Source organism: Miniopterus schreibersii (assembly GCF_964146895.1).
Source record: "Miniopterus schreibersii genome assembly, chromosome: 13".
Lineage (NCBI taxonomy): Eukaryota > Metazoa > Chordata > Mammalia > Chiroptera > Miniopteridae > Miniopterus > Miniopterus schreibersii.
Genome location: NC_138113.1, coordinates 16933093 through 16954871, shown reverse-complemented (window position 1 = coordinate 16954871; position 21779 = coordinate 16933093). Strand labels below are relative to the sequence as shown.

The following is a 21779-nucleotide window of genomic DNA, read 5'->3' as shown; positions in this document are numbered from 1 at the left end:
CTTGTAAGACAGAAGAATTGAAATACACTACAGTAACCAAGAATATTTTGTGTGTTTATGTTTGTGTGTGTGTGTGTCCCTTCTCATTAAACATATTAATCTGTCCATCCAATTTAGGCACTTGTGCTGGACCTGAGTATAAGCCCAGGTCATAATCCTTGTCCTTACGGGCTTAGAGTAACTGGAAACTGCAGAGTGGAGTGCAGCCTCCTAGGTGCTGTGGGAGAAGTCTGTATAGGATACAGCGTGATCACAAAGAAGGGACTGCTTGCTTCTGTCTGGAAGGTGGAAGTAGGAAGGAGGGTGTAATTAGAGGAGGTGGACTTGAATATCATCATAAAAAATAATGTGTTTGCCAGATAGGCAAGGTTCAGGAAGTAGAGAAGATATGTTTGAAATGGAGTCAAGCAGCTCGGTGTGTTCAGAAATTTGTAATTACTATGTATTGGAGGGAAGGACATTAGTTGTGATTTGATAAGGGATCATTGAGAGCCTAACTAAGGAATTGAAACTTTTACACATAATAAGGAATATCGAAAGTTTTCAAAAACTTTCTAAAATAACCTCAGGCTAATAGAAGTTGCAAGAACTGTATACCATTTACCCAGATTCATCAATTTGACCACATCACGCACACTACAACATATTGTTTTTTCCTGAATCATTTGCTACTTAGTTGCAGACATTATGTCCCTCTCCCCTAAATTCCTCTGTGTATATTTTCTAAAAGCAAGAACATTCCATTGTATAATTAAGCTTATTATCAAATTAAGGAAATTTAATGTTGATACTGTTCCATTATCTAACAAAGCCCATACTCATATGTTCCAGTGATGATCTTTCTAGCATTTTTTCACCAAATGTCCCAATAATGATCTTTATAGGTGGTTTTGTTGTTGTTTTTCCTGGTCTAGGAGTACATACTGCATTTAGTTGTCATGCAATTGAAAGGTTTTGAGCATAGAATAGTGTGAAATAGATTTTAGAAAGATCATTCTGACCTCACTGTGAGGGATGGACTGGGAAAGTCTGTTAATACAGGCAGGAAGATTTTAATAGTCTAGGATGAGAAATGGTAGCAGAGTAGCTCTGCAGGACTAGAGGAGGCATCAGCTATGAAACATTTTAAATAGAAAGAATCCATACAGTTTGGAAGATGATTGGTTAGGGGGAGGAAGAAAGATAATTCAAGAGTGGTTCCTAGGCGCTGGCTTGAGTGTGAGTTTTGGAAGTTTCTGAATGAATTAAGGGTAAGAATTAAGGGTTTAAAAGCAAATAATGGGAGGGATTCATGACTAGAGATGTATACATCAGTGTTGTGGGTAAAGTTATAGAAGTAGTTGAGACAAGAAGAACAAATATTTTGGGAAGAGAAGAGAACCCCCAGGAGCCACAGGAAATGGAAGTGTTTGAAGAAAATGCAGAGGAAGAAAAGCCAACAAAACAATGGTTGGAGAAGGAAGGCGAGAGCGAAAGAAAGTGGGAGTTTGACAATTGCAGGTGCCAGACAGACTCCAAGTACATTGTATACTGAAAATAGTCATTTGGATTTGCCAGTTAGGAGCTTGTTGGAACTCTTGCAGAACAGCTTCAGTGAGGTAGCAGGAACATGAACCAGATCACAGGGGACTCGGGGTGAGAAGGATAGGTAACGTGGAGACAGATCAGTCTCTTAGCTTTCAAGTAGTTTGACTTTGGAGAACAGAGGAGATAAAGAACTGGCTTGGTCTAGGGAAGTGTTGTTTTGTTTTTGCTTTTGTTTTTTAACTAATGGGATTTTCCTGGAAAAGAGTCCTTGATTTTGTATCTTTTGAAGTTCATGGACTGATTTGAGATTATTCTTGATGTAATGGCCCTTTTGAAGTATAATAAATTAAGGAATAAAAAAGTGTTTCTTTGTGAATTAGAGCTCCTAGACATTCTTTGTCCGTTGTACTCATTTTCTAAAACACAGGTGTTATATCCCTGCTTAAAAATATCCGGCTAATTTCAAAATTCTTCTTAGTAAAACCTTTTACATCCAGGCCCCTTTCTAGTCTTATACATACACATACATACATGGCACGCATGCACACACACACAGCTGTTTTCTGACCTACTTCATATGCACACACACATATGGTTTTAAATTTGAGGAACTTTTAAGATTTTTCTTCTGTCAGAAATGCCCTGTCCATCAGTTCATTTGTCTGATTGGGAAACTAATGGTATTTTGAGGTTTAGCTAAAATCTCATGTGTTACTACTACCTTCTTTTTGGTAGGCCTCCTTGACACCACCTTTGACAGAATGAGATAATTCCTTATCTGAATTCCTATAACAGTTGATATAACTCCCAGCTCTTAACCCACAGTGTGATATAGTTAGTTATTTACATTTCTATCTCTTAGGCATCTCCTTGCCTCCACCCTTATAACTGATTGCAAGCTGCAGGTTATTTATAGCAGCCAGTGCAGTGCCTGGCATGTTATAAGAATTCAGTAAGTTGTTGGGTGCGATGACATTATTTTTAAGGGAACTCAGCTCATAAACACAGCAGTTCTTATTTTGTCTTTGTCTAATTTTTTATGAAGTGTTAGTACATAGTGTTTTATTATTTTTGTTATATATATTGCATAGAATATTTTCTGTTCCCTTTTTTGTAGCTCTGTTGCAGTTTTTCCTAAGACCACTAGAATGCACTATAATGCAGTATGTTGTGTTTGAAAATGTTTTTCTTTATATGTATATTAAAAAAATATATAAATTAACTCCATAAAATTTTGTTAGTTGAACTCTGTCCTCAGGCCAGTCACTTTCAATTACTGTTTTGACTTCTAGGAGATATTGTTACTTTGAGTCAATTTAATGGCTATAAATCTTATCCTCTTATAATCAACATTATTACAAATACACTGAGATAGACTAGAAAGTGCTTAGTATGGTGATGAAATCTTTGATTAAGAGAAGCATTGGGAATAGAGAAAAAGGTGTTCTAAATAATTTGGGACAAAATATTTACTAACATTTTTTAAAAGAAATATATACATATGGTTAATTAGCCAAATAACTGAAAATAGTCTCCCTTATGCATCAGTTCACTGATTTCCCTTCCCAAAGGAAATCTTTGTAATTGATGTTTTATGTATCATGTATCCTTCCAGAAATATTCAGTGCATATGAAATATATGTAACATATATATAAAATACTTATGTACATAGTATTTTGTACTTTGTTGTTTTACTTAAACTTAGAGATCAATCCACATTAGCAAACAAACATTTTTTTTTAAATGGGTACATATTATAAAACATTTTTTATATATGCAAAACATAAATACATATAAAAAATACTGATGTACCCACCACTTACCCTAAGAAATAGAACATCAGCTGTCTATAATTTTTATAGGTTTTCTTAAGATTCCCCTCTGTATAAAATATTGACTTTTCTGTTGTAACTGCAAAATAATTATTGCAAAATAATATGAAGAATTCTAGTACTTCGCCTGGAAGGGGGGGGCAGGGTGCAGGGTGGAGGGGATCAATGGGGAGATAAAAGGGGGATATCTGTAATACTTTCAACAGAAAGATAAATTAAAGCATTAAAATAAAATAAAAATCCCAGTACTTCATACGTTCAAGGAAATAATTTTCATTTTCTTTATACTTTCCTTGAAATATAAAAACTTTATAGTAAATTCTCAATTAGTTTTTTATAAAGATAAAAAGAACTTTCAAAAAATAACTTTCAGATTTGACTATGTTACTCTTTTATTACTTCTTTATTATTTAGATTTTCAAATTATTATTATCCCAGTCTCATTATAGTGAATATTTATTGTAAATGGCCTCAGTATTTCAGGAAAGCAAACAAGTCAAAATATACAAGTGCATTAAGGAAGTATGGCCATTTTTAGTTAACCTTAAAGTTTTTTACCTCCTCTGGATTATTTTTCTGGTTTCAGATGATTAAATCTGAGATGGTTAAATCAGATTAACCAGAAATAATAACATTCATATAGCTTTTGAAAGAAGATAGACAAGAATTCCTGTTCATGGTTCTTCCTGAGTTCTTCCTGAAAAGGCAGAGGATACTTTGACTATTAAAAAAAATTATTCACTCCTGCCGCAATATCTTATTCAACATTCATGATTTGGGCTGGTTCCCCCTCCCTCCTTTGGATTGTTCAATATAATGCATACTTGGTAAATCCTAATTGCCTGACAAGGCACAAAGTATTATAGATGATTTTTCTTTTTAAAAAACTCGATTTTGAAAAGGTTAGTCTTATACAAGTTTATTTTAAATCCAAACTTATCTACTGCTTTTGATAATAGAAGTATACTGTGGTAGTTATTAAGAAAATTTGAATACAACGAAAACTAGCATGTTAATATGGTTCATTAGTAAGTATAGAAGGAAGATGTATGGTTCCCAGTGTTAGCTATTTATTTGTTATAATAGCACCTGATGGTATAACAACAAAATAATAATGGCAGACACTTCTGTATTATGACTTTGACACTTTGGAAGGCTATGAGCCTTTGAAAGTTAGCTAGGACTGCTGCATACTGATGACTACTCCTACTGCATATCTAAAAGTTTATTTAAATATGTTTTAAGATCGTTTGTATTTTCTCATTTTTTTGTTAGAGCCAAATACCACAAGTTGAAATATGGGACAGAATTGAATCAGGGAGATATGAAGCCTCCAAGCTATGATTCTGGTAAGCTAATTTTAAAGGAAGTTCAAGTGATTAAAAAGAAGTTAATATCTAGTATTTTGTAGCAACAATATTTATAACTGCGAGTTAATTTCTAGTTATTTGCATACTAGTTTTTTTTTACCTACTTACCTTTTGGCACTAATTATGTAGTGTCATTTGGATCTTTTTCCACCACCTTTCTTCTTTTATCCCTTCCCCTTCCTTTTAGTTCCTCATTTTCTGTTTATTTTCTACACTTGAGGAAGGATCAGAATTCATGGAGTAACATGTGCCAATGTAACTGATTCTTGCTGGGTCTCCCTCGTATTAATGGGAACTTTGAGGTGCGCAGTACAAAGTACAGCATGTCCTTGAAGTCTGAGAGAGAGAGTAGGAACTGTGGAGGTAAGAGATTTCTTCTTTAAGTACAGGGGCATTCCTTGTCCTACAAACCTAGTCCTTCAGTTTCAGGCGCAGAATTGTTTTGGACTTTGTCACCCACAGCGGATTCCCTAACCAGGTCATCTTTTAACAGCTGAAACGTTTAGTTTCTTTTTGTGTTACTTCTTTTTCCTTCTCCTGCTTTCCTGTCACCCCCCCCCCCAAACAGTACAAAAATAGTACTTGAAACCATCAGATCTTAAGGGGTATAGGTAGAATTTACTTACGAGTAGGTGTAGGGGAAAGTAAGAAAAGTTGTTCAAAAGTTACTGCCATGATGTGGAAGGCCTGGGGGTGGGGTGGGTGCAGGTTGGAGGGGATCAGTGGGGGGAAAAGGGGGGACACCTGTAATGCTTTCAACAATAAAGATAAATTTAAAAAAAAGTTATTGCCATGTTTTAGGTGATTGTGTTTTGGACATAATTTCAGATTAAATATCTGGATCAAGTATCTGAAGATACCAACTATTGTTTATATCATTTACTGAAATACTTGCCTTGTGCTAGAGGCTTTATGTATATTAACTGTAATTTTAAAATAGTTATTTAATAAAGATAACATTATCCTCATTTTAACTATATGAAATTTAAACCCAGAATAATGGAGAAATTTGCTCAAGGTCACATAACTTAAGTAATGGGAATATGAATCTGAGCGCAGGTTTGTCTGACTCCAAAATTCATATTTTTCCCATTTTACCACACTGCTTCTGCATACAACAGTTTATGAAAGAACTTCACAAAGTAAGTTCTAAATGTGCAGCTGATTTTATAGTTCAGCTCAGTGTAGTAAAGTTACTAACTTGCTTCTACAGTTCAATATTGAATCTTGAGAAATACAGTAATACCTGATCATTGACATATTTTTTCCTTTGTTTTTAAATTGTTCTATCTTTTACTTTGGTATCTCTTAACTTGAGATGCACTTAAATTTTTATAAGTGCATTTTCTTTTATATCTAGGCTATTTGTTAAAGACTGTCCTAAAATTATATTGCCTAATTCAGAGGAGTGGTTTTAACCAGTACTTTTACATTAAAAAGTTTATTTCCTACTTTTTAGATATCAATTTAGAGGTATAAAGGCCTAGTTGCAATATATACAAAATGTTTATAAGTAAACAGTGTGGTTCAGTAGGAAAAGTTTGTGCTTTCAAATCAGATACATGTAAGTTTGACTCTGCCCTAACTCTTTAAATGCCTATGATATTACCTAATATCTCTGAGTTTGCTCCATTCCTTATCTGTAAACTGGGAAAAATTCTGGGAATAATTTCTAATTCCCAGGTTTATTTTCTTAGTATACAGTACTAAGTACCTAGTTATTATTCTATGTATTGATCTTTCAAACTACGTATCCCTCTTACAGATATTAAATATGTAATACTTGTCAGACCCAGCCCCAAATTTTGTGAATAAGATGATAGTGCCCTATTGGATTTTTCCAGGGAAGGTCAGAAAAAAGTGATTACAATAAAGCGACATGCATAATGGGGAAGGTAATAGGTTTGTGTTACAGAGCATAATAGCAGGGGAACCAAATCTAGTGGTCTAGGAATGCTTATTGCAGTAAGTGATATTTAAAGTTGACATCTGAAGGACGAGTAACATCAGTTTGTTGTTCCACTTATTTATGCATTTATTGGTTGAATCTTGTATGTTCCATGACTGGGGATCAAACCCTCAACCTTTGCATATCGGGATGACACTCTAACCAGCTGAGCTACCCAGCCAGGGCAAATTCAGCCTTTTAATTGAAGTATTTAGACCGTTTATATTTAGTGTGACTATTGATATGGTTAGGTTTAAAGCTACCACCTTGCTATTTGTTCAGTTTATTCTTTGCTTCCTTTTCCTCTTTGTCAGATTTCTTTTGGATTAATCTAGTAATTTTTATGATTCCATTTTATTGTTTTTGCTGACCTATTAGCTATAACTCTTTGTTTAGGGTTTATAACTTATGACAGTCTATCTTTAAGTGATAATGTACGACTTCATGTGTTGTATGAGATGCTTATTACTGTGTACTTGCATCTGTCCTGTCTTTGTGTGACTGTTTCATATATTTCACTCCTATTTATGTTATAAACCACTCACTACATTGTTTTTGTTTCAACAGTCAATTCTCTTTTAAAGACATTTGAGTACTATAAAAAGTAAATATTTCCAGTACTCGTATTCCTTTGTATGGATTCATATTTTCTGGTATAATTTTCTTCCTGTCTTACTAAGGACTTTCTTTAACATATCTTGTAATATGGGCCGCTATTACGATTAGCTTTTGTATCTTGAAAAAGTCTTTATTTTTCCTGTGAATTGATTCTAATGAACTGTCTTCTGTCATCCTTATCATAGTTCTGGTGTATAGAATGTGACCTTTTTCTCTGGCTACACTTGAGATTTTTTTCTTCATCTTTAATCAATTTTATTATGATGTGGTTTGGTGCCCCCCTGCCCCCCAGTGTTTCTTGGGCTGGGGTTTGTCAAGTTTTTTGGATCTATGGTTTTATAGTTTTCGTGAAATATGGCACATTTCAGCCATTATTTCTTCAGATATTTGAGTTCCCCCTCCTTATGCTGTGATCTGGAAACTATTAAGGCAGTAAACTGGAACAGTTATGGGGCTTGCCTGTTTGTTTCCGTTCTCTCGGGGATCATCTCAGGGCTGGCTCTCCTCTGTTGTGTGATGTCCAGTGCCTTAACCGTTGTTTCATCTATTTTGTTTTATAGTTGTTTCAAGCAGGAGGGTAAATGGGTCCATTCCAACTTGACTGGAAGTGCCAGTCAAATACTTTTAATATTGCCAAGAAATACAACTCTTACCCACTTTAAAATCTTTGCTTTTGTATAATGTCACTTTTTGAAGTTGATAAGGTAAGAATGACTCCGATAGTTGGTGACTACTTACTACCATTGAGAGAACTGTGAGGTTAGCCTAGATAAGGAAATGTGGGGAAAATCAAGTTCACATGTGCAAGAGTTGTGTTTTTTTTAAACCTCAGACTTTTGTTGTAAATGTCAAATGTTACCCAGAGAGTCAGGTTTTATCTCAGTATAAGAATATACTTTTTTTTTTAAAGAGTTTGAGGATTTGGTTTAATTCATTTATTGTTATAATTTTCATGCAGTAAAATTCACCTATTTAGTACCTTGACAAACACATATAGTCTTGTTACTACTACCCTTTGTAATCATTCCCTCCCTTTACACTCTAATCTCCTCGCAACCACTAATCTGTTTTCTGTTTCTATAGTTTTTCCTTTTCCAGAAAGTCATATGGATTCCAGAGTCATACAAAATGTAACCTTTGATTCTAGCTTCTCTCACTTGGCATAAGGCATTTGAAATTATGCATCAGTATTTCGTTCCTTGTTCCTATTGAGTAGTATTCCATTGAATGGATGTACCACACTTTGTTAACATCACTAGCTGCCAGAGTAGGCAAAGGCAGTTGAGGATATCTGAGGATGGTATAGAAAGGATTTAGGCCTGTTCTGATGGGAAATTAGATGACCTCAAAAGTTCTTTTACATCTGAAATTTTAGTTTTTTGAAGTGTCAGTATAAATGTTCCTACTTGGCAAGTATAGTTTACTCACTTGACTTAAGAAGGGGACATATTGGAACATACTATGTTATATACACAGTTCCTGAATTTGTGGGTCAGTGGAAACAGGATATATCATTTTTCCTTAGTATTGAGACCTTTGTTTTTGCCTTTTTTAAAAAAAAGAAAGTATACTCTCTGAAGTTATCCCGAAGTAATTTTCCTTTTTGAGTTAACTTAATCCCCCTGACCTCCCTTCCCACCCTCCATCTACTCTACTGATATTTCTTTGGTGTATCACAGAGCTTTGCCTTGTTATTTTAGGAGAAAAATGAACGTGCAAGATCTAATTTTTTAAATTTACTTATTTCTCTAATTTCGTATCATTGTAGTGATAGCATATGGAGGAAAATACGTGAGCTCTGGAGTCAGACATGACTTCAACGCTTAAACTCTACTTCTAACTTAGAAACCTTAAAATTAACTGTAAAACTCATATTTCTCGTCTTTAAAATGAGGCTAGTAATAACACCTATTTTTTGAGTTTGTAAAGATTAAAAGAGATGCCCTCACCAGTTTCTCAGTGGTTAGAGCATTGGCCCTCAGACCAAAGGGTCTCAGGTTCGATTCCCGGTGAAGGGCATGTACCTTGGTTGCAGGGTCCTCGCCCAATCCAGGTGCGTGCAGGAGACAGCTGATTGGTGTGTCTCTCTCACATTGATGTTTCTCTCTGTTTCTCTCTCTTTCTCCCCTTCCTCCACTCCTTCCTCTCTTCTACTCTCTCTAGAAATCAATGGACAAAATGTCCTCGGGTCAGGATTTAAAAAAAAAGATTAAAAGAGATAATGTATACATTTTAACACAGCATCTGAAGCACAGTAAATGTGTACTATCAATATCATGAAATAGATTTCGCTAGTCTTATATCTTCACTTGAATAAAACCGTATAAAGATCACAGTTTCTTATAGTTTATTCAAGGACTGATGGAAAGTGTGAACTTTTTTTGTACTTAAAAGTAGAGCCATAGCATAATTTAGAAATTCTTTAGTCCAGACTTATCATGGAGAAGGCTCTTTTTATTTTACTACCTTCTTGAAAGGATTCAGCTTCTACCAAATGATGGATTTAAAGCTTTACAAGGAAGGCTCTATGAGATTTTCATTCGAACAGTTTCTTAAAAAGAATACTTGAGGTTTTCATTTAATAATTAGTAAAGGAAATAGATTTGAACTGAGATTGTTTCCTATCCTTTAATCAAACTGGCTTTTTAAAAAGCCATCATTCCTGGGTATTTTGTTCTAATTCTGATGTGGTGCTTCATAATACTTCTATTGAACTCTTAATTGTGTGACTTGATATGGATAGGTTTATCCTGGAGGAAACTTCTCAGGCTGCCTAAAGATTTGGAAAATGTCCTTATTTTAGTTCTACAACTCTGAAGGGAATCCAGTAGCAGTAATGAATTTAGAGTTTTGTTATGGAAATTTGACTTAAAAACAGAATTTACATTGTCCTGAAATATACGTTACAGTGCAGTTTTACATATTATTAATCTTACACATTTTTTGGATACTTTTTATGAATGGAGATGCCCTCTAATGTATATGACAAGTCAGTTTTATTATGATTTAATGTTTCCTAGATGAAGGTAATGAAACAGAGGTGCAGCCACAACAAAATAGCCAGTTAATGTGGAAACAAGGTCGACAACTACTCAGACAGTAAGTAACTCATGGTCAAACTAAAGAAAAGCATATATTTTCATGAGATTATTTTTGTTTTGTATTTTCAACGCAGTAGAATAATTTATTTCATTATTATGCTGCTGCTGTGAAAAAGCTTAATTGAATTACTTTTCCTTTTTCATGTTAAACATATTTTCCCCCTGTAGTGGAATTTATATTTTATTAAATATTAATAAGAATTAACAAGAATAAATTATTTTCGTAATTTTATCTTCATCAAAAAGAGTACAGTTTTAAGCTTCTAGATTTTATTACACTTAAATTTATAGTTTAAAGAATTTTATACTCTTGAAGTTATTCTTTGCATCTTTTATACATGAATATACAAGTTTTAATATGAGTTTAATTAGTATTTATATGTAAATTGTGTGTTCTTAAGATTTTTGTTTTTAATTGATTGGAGAACTTTCCGATTTTCCCAAATTTGCAAATATTGCACTAACATGTCCTTTCTCCGATAAAATGGGTATTTGAGACTATAAAGAGGGAACAAAGCTGGGTTGAGGTTCAGATGTCAGGACTTAGACCCACACACCAGCTCAGTGCCTGGTCCTTGCATATCACATTTGAAACTGGTGTTCAGGTTTGTGCCTCAGTACTCTATGAAATTTGCTGCTTGTTTTGGATTTTTGAGGTCACTGTCAATAGTCTAAATCTATGATTTCCAATAGGTGCCTGCCAGCTGTTCCTCTTGATGATGGGAAGAGAATAGTAAAATGCCTCACATATCTATTTTTCTTCTACTTGAAGTTAGAAGAAAATGAGTTTTCATTAATATTTAATAAATAGATTTTTCACTAGTGCCCTCACTTTGGTCTTAAATATGATTTAAGCATTTTCCTTATATAAATAAATATGTGTTCATAATCTGCTGATTTTTTTCATGGGAAGTTATTACAGTGAGCAATCCAAGAGATATTTGCAGAAACTTTAAAAGACTCATAGCTGCCCCTTAAAGGAAAGGTGACATTTTAGCAGTGAATGAGGAGGTAACTGTTTAGTAAAGCCAACTTATCTTTGGAAAGCGCAGTTCTTGTAGCAGTTATTTGCTATGTGATTTTGTTGCCAAAGTGAAGTATGTATCAAATATTATTTGTTAAAAATGGAGAAACATAGTACCTTTGTATTACTTTGCAAGAACAACTGATTAAATTTAGGAAAATTAGAAATTTATTATCTATATTTTAATCAATCCCTTGCTATAAATATTGAATAGGATTGAAAAATGAGTGTCTTGATTTGATAGGATGCACTTACTCCATTTTGGCCACATATCTTTGTGAGAGATCTCTTTGCGCTGTAATAACTATAATACCAGACACTGAAATAAACTTCCCTTAGACTGGTTACCTTGTTTACCTTCATTTTCTCCCTCGTCCCATAGACTGGCGCTTACTTATAAGTTAATGCCTAGCACTTGTCCGTCATGTTTATTAATGATGCTCTTAGTGACACTTGCCTTATTGATGTTCCTGCCTCTACCACTTTTGATCTTATTTTTTCGTCATCTTTGTTAATAGATATTGAGTGCCTAGATGCCAGGCAGTGTACTAAGTATGTCTCTTTTAAGGAAAGAAAGCTGAGGTTCAACAGAATTAAAGTAACACAGGAAGAAAGTAGCAGAAATGGTCTTTAGATCCAGTTCTAACTCTAAATATAAAGCCTATTCTCTTTATTCTGTGCTGCTGCCTCTCTGCCTCGTGCCCCTCTCCCTGTGCACACAGGCATCCCACATTCCACCATTGAACTGTGGTCTACATTTTTTATTTTACAGTTGTCCCAGGATAGACGCTTTCCTCCTATAGAAGTGACTCTTTGGATTATATTTTCTTCTTGTATGTCATGGAGGAAACTATGTATGCTAGAAACATTCTCTTTAGATCTCAAACAATGACACTTTACATCAGAAATGTAAAAAGACTACTGGTTATAATAATTACTATCATGAAATAGTAATTTATCTGAGAGTGAGATTACTCCAACCCTGCCTAGAAGAAAGAATGTGTGTGCTGTGAGGTATATTAAGGAACAGCTTCTTTGATAAATATAATGAATGGTGTATTGTATAGTTCTCTGATTTTTCTCAGTGACCATAGAGACTGGTACTGCAAGAGCCAGCTCCATCTGCAAGAGACCGCTCCATCTGGAAGATTATTTATTAGCAAGTCATACTAGCATAGTACTATTCTGTTAAGTCTTATGCAGGCAGTGAATTTAAAGAAATACTTTAATTTATGTATTAAGTTATAGAATGCTCATCCAGTATGGCTGAATTGTAAGGATCCTCTTCATACACAGGTATCTACAGGAGGTGGGTTACACAGATACTATTCTAGATGTGAAATCTAAACGAGTGCGAGCTTTGTTGGGCTTTTCAAGTGATGTCACGGACAGGGAAGATGACAAAAATCAGGACTCGGTTATAAACGGCACAGAAGGTGAAGTTAAAGATACAGCAATGATTGGGTAAGTATTTTGTCTGGAAAGTGTTTTAGCTATAACTTTAGTTTTTATTAAATATATTTGACTTATGGGTGATATTTATACTTGCACTTTTAGATACTGCTACAGAAATAATCAGAATAAAGTTTAATAAAAATTTAAAATTCATTTGGTAGAAGATAACATAGTTATGATATTTTAATATTTTTTATTTAAGATATTTGCTTGAAATTTATGGACTTAATACAGATTTTAATATCTTGAAGCTTAGTTACTATTAAAACTTCATAAAAGATCTTATTTTGGAAATTCAGTTCAAATCTTTAAGAGTGAAATTTTATTTCTGTAACCTAGAATCACATAAATACACAAATTTTTTAGAAGTAAACCTTACCTTAGCCACTTTTGTTTATCTGGTAATGCTGTAACTCAGCTTTCCTTTGAAAAATATGTATTTTAAGTATATATTTTTAATTGACAGAGTAAGTGTGAAAAATTCAATAGCTGTTTGAAATGTTTTGTTTTTTGGATCATGTATCATACAGCTATATGTAATTCTGCTAAAAGGAACATGAAAAGTTAAAGGAGAGTCATCTTTATTTTCTTTCTTTCTCCTCCCCCGAGGATATATTTATTGATTTTAGAGGAGGGAGGGAGGGAGGGAGAGGGAGAGAGACGTATTCATGCAAGACAGAAACATCTATCGGTTGCCTCCTGTGTGTGCCCCGATGGGGATCGAAACCTGAAACCCGGGTATGTGCCTGGACGGGTATCAAACCCACTACCTTTTGGTGTACGGGTTGATGGTCCAACCAACTGAGCTGCCCCAGGGCAAGAAGGTTCTTCTTTATTGAAAAAAAATTGGCAGGATTTTTGAAGAAATAAAAAAAGGTTCTGTGAAAGTCTAAATATGATGTCACTTTCTTTTAATGTTTGTTTAGGCTGAAAAAATGGTTTTAATTAAATTCTATATGTGTTCTAGTACAGCATTTTCAACCAGTGTGCCGCAATACTTTTTAAAACATGCAGTACTTGATTATTTAGTCAGGGGCCCTGAATTCTTTCCCCTTAGATTGTCAGATTAAAAAATGACAACAGCCAGCACAGCAATAGCCAGCTGGTGTGAATGAATCAAAATTATACCAATTTTTTTTGTCTGATCAGCAATAAATATATTTTTTGGCATGCCACAGAATTTTAGTAATTAGTTTCTGTGTGCCATGAGATGAAAAAGGTTGAAAATTGCTGTTCTAGTGAGAACATAGTTTCTGATATCTGGACCATAAGCTAAAATTATGAGATTTAGGTAAAGGTTAAAAAAATATGACTTTCGTAAACAGATGTTATTCGAGCTTTCTTAAATGTATTCATTAGTAATTAAAACTACATTAAATTGTTTTTATAAATGTGAGATGTAGATTGCTTCTCTGTGCAGACATAGACAATGTAGGCATTCTTGGTTATAGTTTTACCTAAAGGGTTAAGTCAATATAAAGACCACTTTAGTTGCCTTGTGTTTTGGCCTGACCTGTCTTTTGAAGCCGACAAGGGAATTATTCTGAATGTCTAATTTATGTAGAGATGAAGAAAAGGGTGGAAAAACGTCAAACATAGCTTCCAGCAGATTTGAAGTTTATTATTTATCTGTTTTGAAAATTTTGTCCATAGTTGGGGCTAAATTTTTTTATGGACATGCCTTTTCTAAAACATTTTTTAGTGAACTAGAGGGAAATCATCCTTTCTGATAATTAGGAAATTGTTTACTAGATTTATTTTTAGGGACCTAAATTAAAATCTTACATATTTGAAATCATTTCCAAAAGCTTAATGCTCATCGATAGGATGAAGTTTTGCAGTAATGTTGATTTGACTAATACATTGTATTTAGTAACTTCATGTCCGCCTTTGCTTTTTTCAGCTGTTCAGAGAGATAAGATTGCATCAGAGAAAAATGACATCTTCTAGTTATGTAGTTATGGAAACTTATGTGTCATAGGAAGAGTTGCATAGAGGGAAAGAATAGAGAAAAGTAGTTGCAGAGAGAAAAAATATATTTAAAAACAAATACATGAAAGTTAACTTAGGATCTAAATACTTCTGAATCAGGAGGGGGAGTTCTTTACATTAGATTACCATTAATCTGAATAGGTAGGGTTGCAAAGTACTTTAAAAAGTAATCACTTCCTATGTTGTCTTTCCAAATAAAATCCATGGAAATATAATGGATAAGAATCATTGTCAGTCATAATGTGATGTGAGGAATCATAGTTACAATATAAACAGAAGTTAGTGCATCATATCACAGATTAATTCTTATGTTAGGTTTAAAAATGTAATTGAGCAAGATGTGCATGTTTTAACCAGGAAATCTGAGTTAACAGAGCCTGCCTCTGTGCTGGATAATTTCAAATTCCCTGGGAGCGCAGCTGCGGACTTCAGCGATGACGACGACGACGACGACATCGACGGACGAGGGAAGAGCATCACCGACACGTCGACGGTGAGCTGGATAACTCGGATATAAATATTTTTAGGGACTATTATGCACACTGTAAAAATAACATGTTCTCTCAACCTAAACCCTTAACTTTTTTTTTTTTCATGAATTTGAGGAAATATAGAAGAGTTTTTAGTATTGACTTCACCATCAAGAATACTTTTAGTATAGCAGCTTTCTGTTAAGGGCCCCATTCTTCGACTTTTTGTTAATCATTACACATTTCGACATTTCTCTAGAGCTGGTGAATATGGTGAACGTTGTGTGTTGTAACAGTGCCCTGTTGTGTGCCGCTGTAAGACAATGGAACTGACAGACCCGTTATGGTGCCTGATGGCGACTGGCATCAGCGCTCAGTGATACAGTTTTGTTCTTGTCAGGGTTGCTTTGGTGGACATGGTCTACAGAGCTTCAGGACTCTTCTGTTATTTCTTGAAGCTTGTTTAGGGTTTTCGGTAGTTTTGTTTATGTCTTTATAAGTTAGTTGACCCTCTCGGTAGTTTCCTAGAATAAGAGATGTCTCTGACTTGCTCCTTCCCCCTTCCCCTCCCCCTCCCTGCTCTGCTCTGCCCCTTCTCCCCTCTCCCTTGCCCCCTTCTCCCTTTCCCGTCTCCCCTCTCTTCTTGCCCGTTACTCTTTTCTGCCTCAGCTCCCTTCTCCCCCTTCCTCCTGTTTTTAGAGTAAGAGGAGAGGGCACGCTTTGCTTCGCTAGGAAGATGTTCATGTTCCCTCTTCCACTTTTATTTAAGAAGAGGGAGGAGGGATGTAAGGTAATACAAAGCAGACTGGACCTGAAGTCAAAAAAGCCTTGGGTTTCAGTCCCCATTTCGTTATCAGTTGTCTGTGCTTATTAATCCTTCAGGCTTAGCCTTTTAGTTTGTAAAGTGAGGATTATAATACATACCATCTTATCCCCAGAGGATTTTGTGAAGAATAGATGAGACACTACATATGAAAATGATGTGTTTAACTATAAAGTGCTTTCTAAGTGCAACTTCTTTGTTCTTTATGCCTCTGCTTCCATCAGAGACTCTCAAATTATTACTTCCAGATTATTATTTCCCTGGGCCACTCTTCAGTTGTATTCTGCTGATTCAGCCCTGCCATGGATATTATTTGAGCTTTGAGAAGTTACCCTCTCCCCTCCCTCTTTCTATTGCCCAAACAAATAGTCATAAATACGCATTGATTTGCTGCAGTTGAAGAAAATGCCCAGGCTTGAGTGGCAGCCTTTGTCTGCTCACCTGGAGGTTCTCTCCTCCCTTGTGACTTCTGTGAGATGGTGGCGCTGAGACACTGTTTTCCTGCCAGAAGAATGTGTTCATAGCTTAGTGGTAAATAATAACTAGCTATGACACTCTGAGTTTCTGTTAGTTGTAATTACATCAGTTTAGATATTTTTAAAATCTGTAAGCTGGTTATTTTAACTATTAAGTATGGTCTCACTAGACATTCCTAACCATAAACTGGTTTCTTTTTAAGTAATCAAATTCACAAATACCTTGTCTTCCAGTTAGTATAGGTCATAGCAATTCTTTGACCAAGTAATGAAGGCACAGCTAATGTAAAAATACTTAACCCCATTGAAACATTGAATTAAAAAATTTTTGTAGTTCTTCCGGAAAAAATATTTCTAAACAAATAATTGTTTTTTTCATAATAGTTTCACTAACTCTTATGATATAGTACATTAATTTTCACAGCTGCAGTATAATAGCAACATGCCAAAAGGACTTTCAAAACCTAACTCTACGTAGCAGTGAATAAGCATGACTTAGAAGATTTATTGCAGTGCTTTATATAAAGAAAGGATGGCTGATAATTATCCTGTTACTGCTTAGTAGAACAAACAGGTTTTTTAAAATGTTACTTGATTTCTTTAATCAAAATAGTTTTTACTAGGTTCAACTAAGAAAATATAGAAACAAAGCTCTTAGTGGCAGTTGATTTTGTTTAAGCTCTTCTATAGTACAGTGTCTTCAAAAGGTACATATGTCCCTTCTCCTTTCTTGCCCTTTGCCCTCTGTTGGAATTTGATTGTTCTTCGGGTTACATTCTGGATCATTTTTCTCCTCTCCATGTCCCTCTTTCCTGAAGCTCAACCTCTTCATCGATTTTTTTTACCATTCATTATGAGCATTCTCATTATCATATCATTTGTTAAGTGTAATAATGATCTTGAAATTATGTATGCCCATCAAATGTGATCAGTTTTGAACTACATGAAAGATAACTTCAGCAGCACATTGTCTCCACATTCCAACACTTTGGTAGGAAGAGCTAATGGGATGCAGGATAATTAACTGTTGTTTTAGTCATAGTGTAAAAATCTTATAGCTGTTTGTGTTATGCCTCTTTTAATGGGTTTCAAAGTGACAGCCTATCCCTTTTACTAATCTTAGCCCCCTGTGCAACTGGTATCTTTTTTGTGTTTGTCTTAATTTTTTTAATTGATTCGTAAGCTATTGAAGGTAGGAGTGGAGTGGAACCTTAAGATATAATGAAGAAAAGTAATACATGCTTATTACAGCAAACCCCACCCATTCCCATTTACTAATCCTACTCTCCATTGGTAACTACAGTTCACTTTTCTTTTATGTCTAGCCATTCAAAATACAGGGATTTTTATTTTTTGATTTAAATGAGATACTTGATAGACAGTGGTTTTCAACTTACCATTTATCTTCCTTCTTTGTTAGGTTATATAGAGAGGAGACCTAGAAACAGGTTTTTCCCAGAAGGTTAGTTTTGTGACTTAACACTATAATTAGTAATATCTAATGTTGAAAATACATTCAGACTTTGAATTTATGGTTCCAGATACTTCTGTGTTTTCCCTGCCCTTTTTTTCAGGCATTGAGAATATGGATTCTCTATTCTCTATCTATAGGATGTTGGTGATGATCCCTCTGTTTTCTGTCATAAGTTCCATCAGGGTCACGAAAAGGGAGGGATCAAGCCTGTAGGGTAAAGGTAGGTGGGTTAGGCATTGCATTTGTATCTGGAACTATGAAGACGAACGTCTTCTGTTGGTATAACTCTTAAAAGACATTTCTACTGTAGTCTGCCTGCCCAGGGAAAATTAGAACAGATTATTACCATATAGTAATAATCTGGCTTGTGAATACTTACAAAAGAATACACCTTTAGCATAGGTTTTCTGTTTACATTCTGTCAAACAGATCTTGCTTTTTATGTTTAATAGACTTACTAGATGGTATTGGAAAATGCTATAAAATTAAAAGTGTTTCTTGGTTTCATAGAAATATTCTAAATAGCTAAACTAATTATTCTAGCATCATTAAAGAATCCTCGATTTCTCCTCAGCAGTGTTTATGTGCACCAGGATGGTTAGGGCAGATCAGGTTTCATCCACGGTGCCAGCTTCCCTTTATGATAGTGGCTCCCTGGAGTGCTGCACTGAGGAGGATTCCTGAGCCTGTATCTGGTCTTAGATGAAAAGTGCTGTGATTGATAAGTGGTATCAGTCACAAGCATGAGAACAGGGCCACCCAAATCAGGTAATCGTTCTCTCTCAGAGTCTCTTTCTAGAGTCTCTAGTCTGTACCATTGATCTATATGTTGAACCATTATAATTTTAACCACTCAGAATAGTACAGTGATAAAGTTTGATCAGATCATGCTGTTTCTATTTTGCATGACGTGAAAAGGCTGAGAGGTCTGGAGAAGTTGAGATACTGAGTCCATTTTATCAAAGGAAGCTGCAAACCAGTTGTCCTAATTTCTTTGGGCTTCTGGTGGTGGAGGTGACCAAAAAGGAGATAATTAATAAAAAGTATTGACATATAGATCTCAAAAATTATCTCTACATGCATTAAGCCTAAGTTTTAATCTTCCAACTGGATTTGTGATTCCAGAGATATTCCTAAATATATAAAAATGAGATATAACAGCCCTGCTGGATTTGATTTGCTATTAAATCTAAGTCAAGTCTCACTCTGAAACATCCATATTTTAGGAAAAACTTGAATAAATACAGAGCTATTAGAGAAAATTAATGCAGGATTGGGACAGGAGAAATAATGGGAATTTCCCGACCCCCAGCCCCCCGCCACAAACAGAATACCTTCTGAGTCTTGAGGCATGTATTATGAGTTTGTAGTTTTTGTGATTAAATTTTTAAGGGAATGATGTATAAGAGTTAAAATTTATCATGGTTATATTCTGAAAGCTCTTGCAATGTTTTATGAAGTGTTTCTTTCTTTGGTTAGATTAGAATGTCTGGCCCGGCCAGTCGTGGCTCAGCGGTTGAGCGTCGACCTAGGATCCTGGCGATCGGGGTTCGATTCCCGGTCAGGGAACATGCCTGGGTTGTGGGCTCGATCAGTGACTTTCTCATCATTGATGTTTCTCTCTCTCTCTCTCCCTCTCCTTTCCTTTCTCTGAAATCAATAAAGATATATTTAAAAAAGAAAAAAAGATTAGAATGTCTGCACACTGCACAAACTGCACCCAAGAAATGTAAGATTTGGTTGTGGTTCTCATACTACAGTATTTCAGGGATATAGTGTATCTACCTGTAATTTAAATACATGTCTTATATTCCAGTGTTTTCAATATATGATACCATTAGTTTATTTAAAACAAGCCATCATTGGACAAAATTTCAATTATTGCTTTAAAATGTAGTGTCATCTGTGTTTTCTACAGTTGAATTGGTATTACAGTTATTTAACAAAACAAAGATACACTTTCTGAAGAAAATAATTCGGTTTTCTCATTCAGTGGTAAAGGGATACCTTCTCCTTTATTTAAATTAATTCCACAATATATTTTAATTTGGCATATTTTTTCATTAGATTGTTAGGAAAAAAGCATTGCCTGATAGCAGTGAAGATCGAGATACAGAAGAAGCTCTAAAGGAGTTTGACTTCTTGGTTACCTCAGAGGAAGGCGACAGTGAATCTAGAAGTGCAGGTGATGGAACAGACTGGGGTAAGGAAAGATACTGAATAATGTTGAAATGTTGATCCACTGAACTTTTTATTACCACCACCTTCTGTCTGCGGTGTGTGTGTGTGTGTGTGTGTATGTGTGTATGTATGTAAAGAAAGTTGTACAAGTAATTACCTCATTAAAAAGAATTAAGTAATGAAGTATGAAAATAATTTGAATTCATATACAGAATGTTCTCTGTTTTCTGCCTAGACAGTAGAATGTACAAATCTAGATTTTTGTGGAGTATGACAATGCATTAGCAGCAGTTTTCAAGCGGTGTGCTGCACGAATTTTTATAACATGCATTACTGACTATTTAGTCAGGCACACCGACCTCTTTTTCTTTAGATTGTCAAATAAAAATTTAAAAAATGACAATAGACAACACAACAATTGACGTGCAATGTGAATGAATCAAAATTATACCTATTTTTTTGGTCAGATTGGCAAAAAATATATATTTTGGTGTGCCGCAGTATTTTAGTAATTAGTTTGTGTGTGCCACGAGATGAAAAATGTTGAAAATTGCTGCTTTAGAGGATTTAGAGAGCTCATCCCTGGCATCTTCTGTACAAAAAGAAGATAAGTTAAAAATTTGTAGTTGCCATTCTAGTCAGGTTTCGTCAGTTTGCACAAGTCATCAAATTTTGTGTGTGTAAATTGTTCTAAGTGTATTTGATATTTTAAACATCTAACAGGAATTAAAACAAGTGTTTTGGAATGAGACAATGTTCTCTTGAGGTTAAAGAATTTTAGAACACCCTTAGCTTACAGCCGATGCACTTGAGAGACGTAGGGTTAGGGAATGAGTAGCTACCCAAACTTTCTTCTTGGGGCTTTCCCTGCGGGGGTCTGGTAATGCTCCTGCCACTTCTATTCCTTTTTCATAGCAAACATTTGAAGAATTATTTGGGTCAGTTACTTGAAGTCATTATGGAGAATATAATGGCTCTTTAGTGACTGACCTTTGTCCCTCCCCACGACAGAACAAAGTTTGGAAACCAGAGGAAGTTAAAGTGAAATGAGTCTCTCTTCTGTTTTATTTCCTAATGAGCTTATATATCAGGTTATTCAGATATTTCAGGCAACAATTCTACCAATATGGTTAGACCCACTGTGCCTCACGCAGGTCTTCTTTGAGAAGTCCTACATCTGCGTAGTAATGATACTGGGCCCTTTTCATTGCCAGTCTCTTTGCAGTGGTGATTGGAATTCACTTTTCTCCAGACACGGCTGCATTGTCCCTTATGTAACTTCTTTGCCTTAAGGGGTGAGTCATGGCCCAGAGTATTAGATGACACCTGTGTGTGCATTTTAACCTAACTTGCTAGGGAGTTATGAGTGAAAACCTGAGGGACTATTCCCGCATCTGAGCTATCTCACTCTTTAGTAGTGTGTTGGGTATTTTTTTGTTTATGAATATGAGTGAATGGAATCTCTCAGTTGACTGGAGGTTTCTTTA

At 35.0% G+C, this 21779-nt stretch overlaps 1 protein-coding gene across 2 annotated transcripts in view; it reads left to right on the top strand.

Moving 5' to 3' along the window:
* STRN (striatin) overlaps positions 1-21779 on the top strand; it is a 69491-nt gene that overhangs the window by 27452 nt on the left and 20260 nt on the right. For both annotated transcript variants that reach the window (XM_081157133.1, XM_081157134.1), the window contains exons 3-7: positions 4636-4709; positions 10317-10395; positions 12718-12885; positions 15226-15361; positions 20179-20314. In XM_081157133.1, the coding sequence (XP_081013259.1) occupies positions 4636-4709; positions 10317-10395; positions 12718-12885; positions 15226-15361; positions 20179-20314 (593 nt within the window). The remainder of the gene's footprint in view (positions 1-4635; positions 4710-10316; positions 10396-12717; positions 12886-15225; positions 15362-20178; positions 20315-21779) is intronic.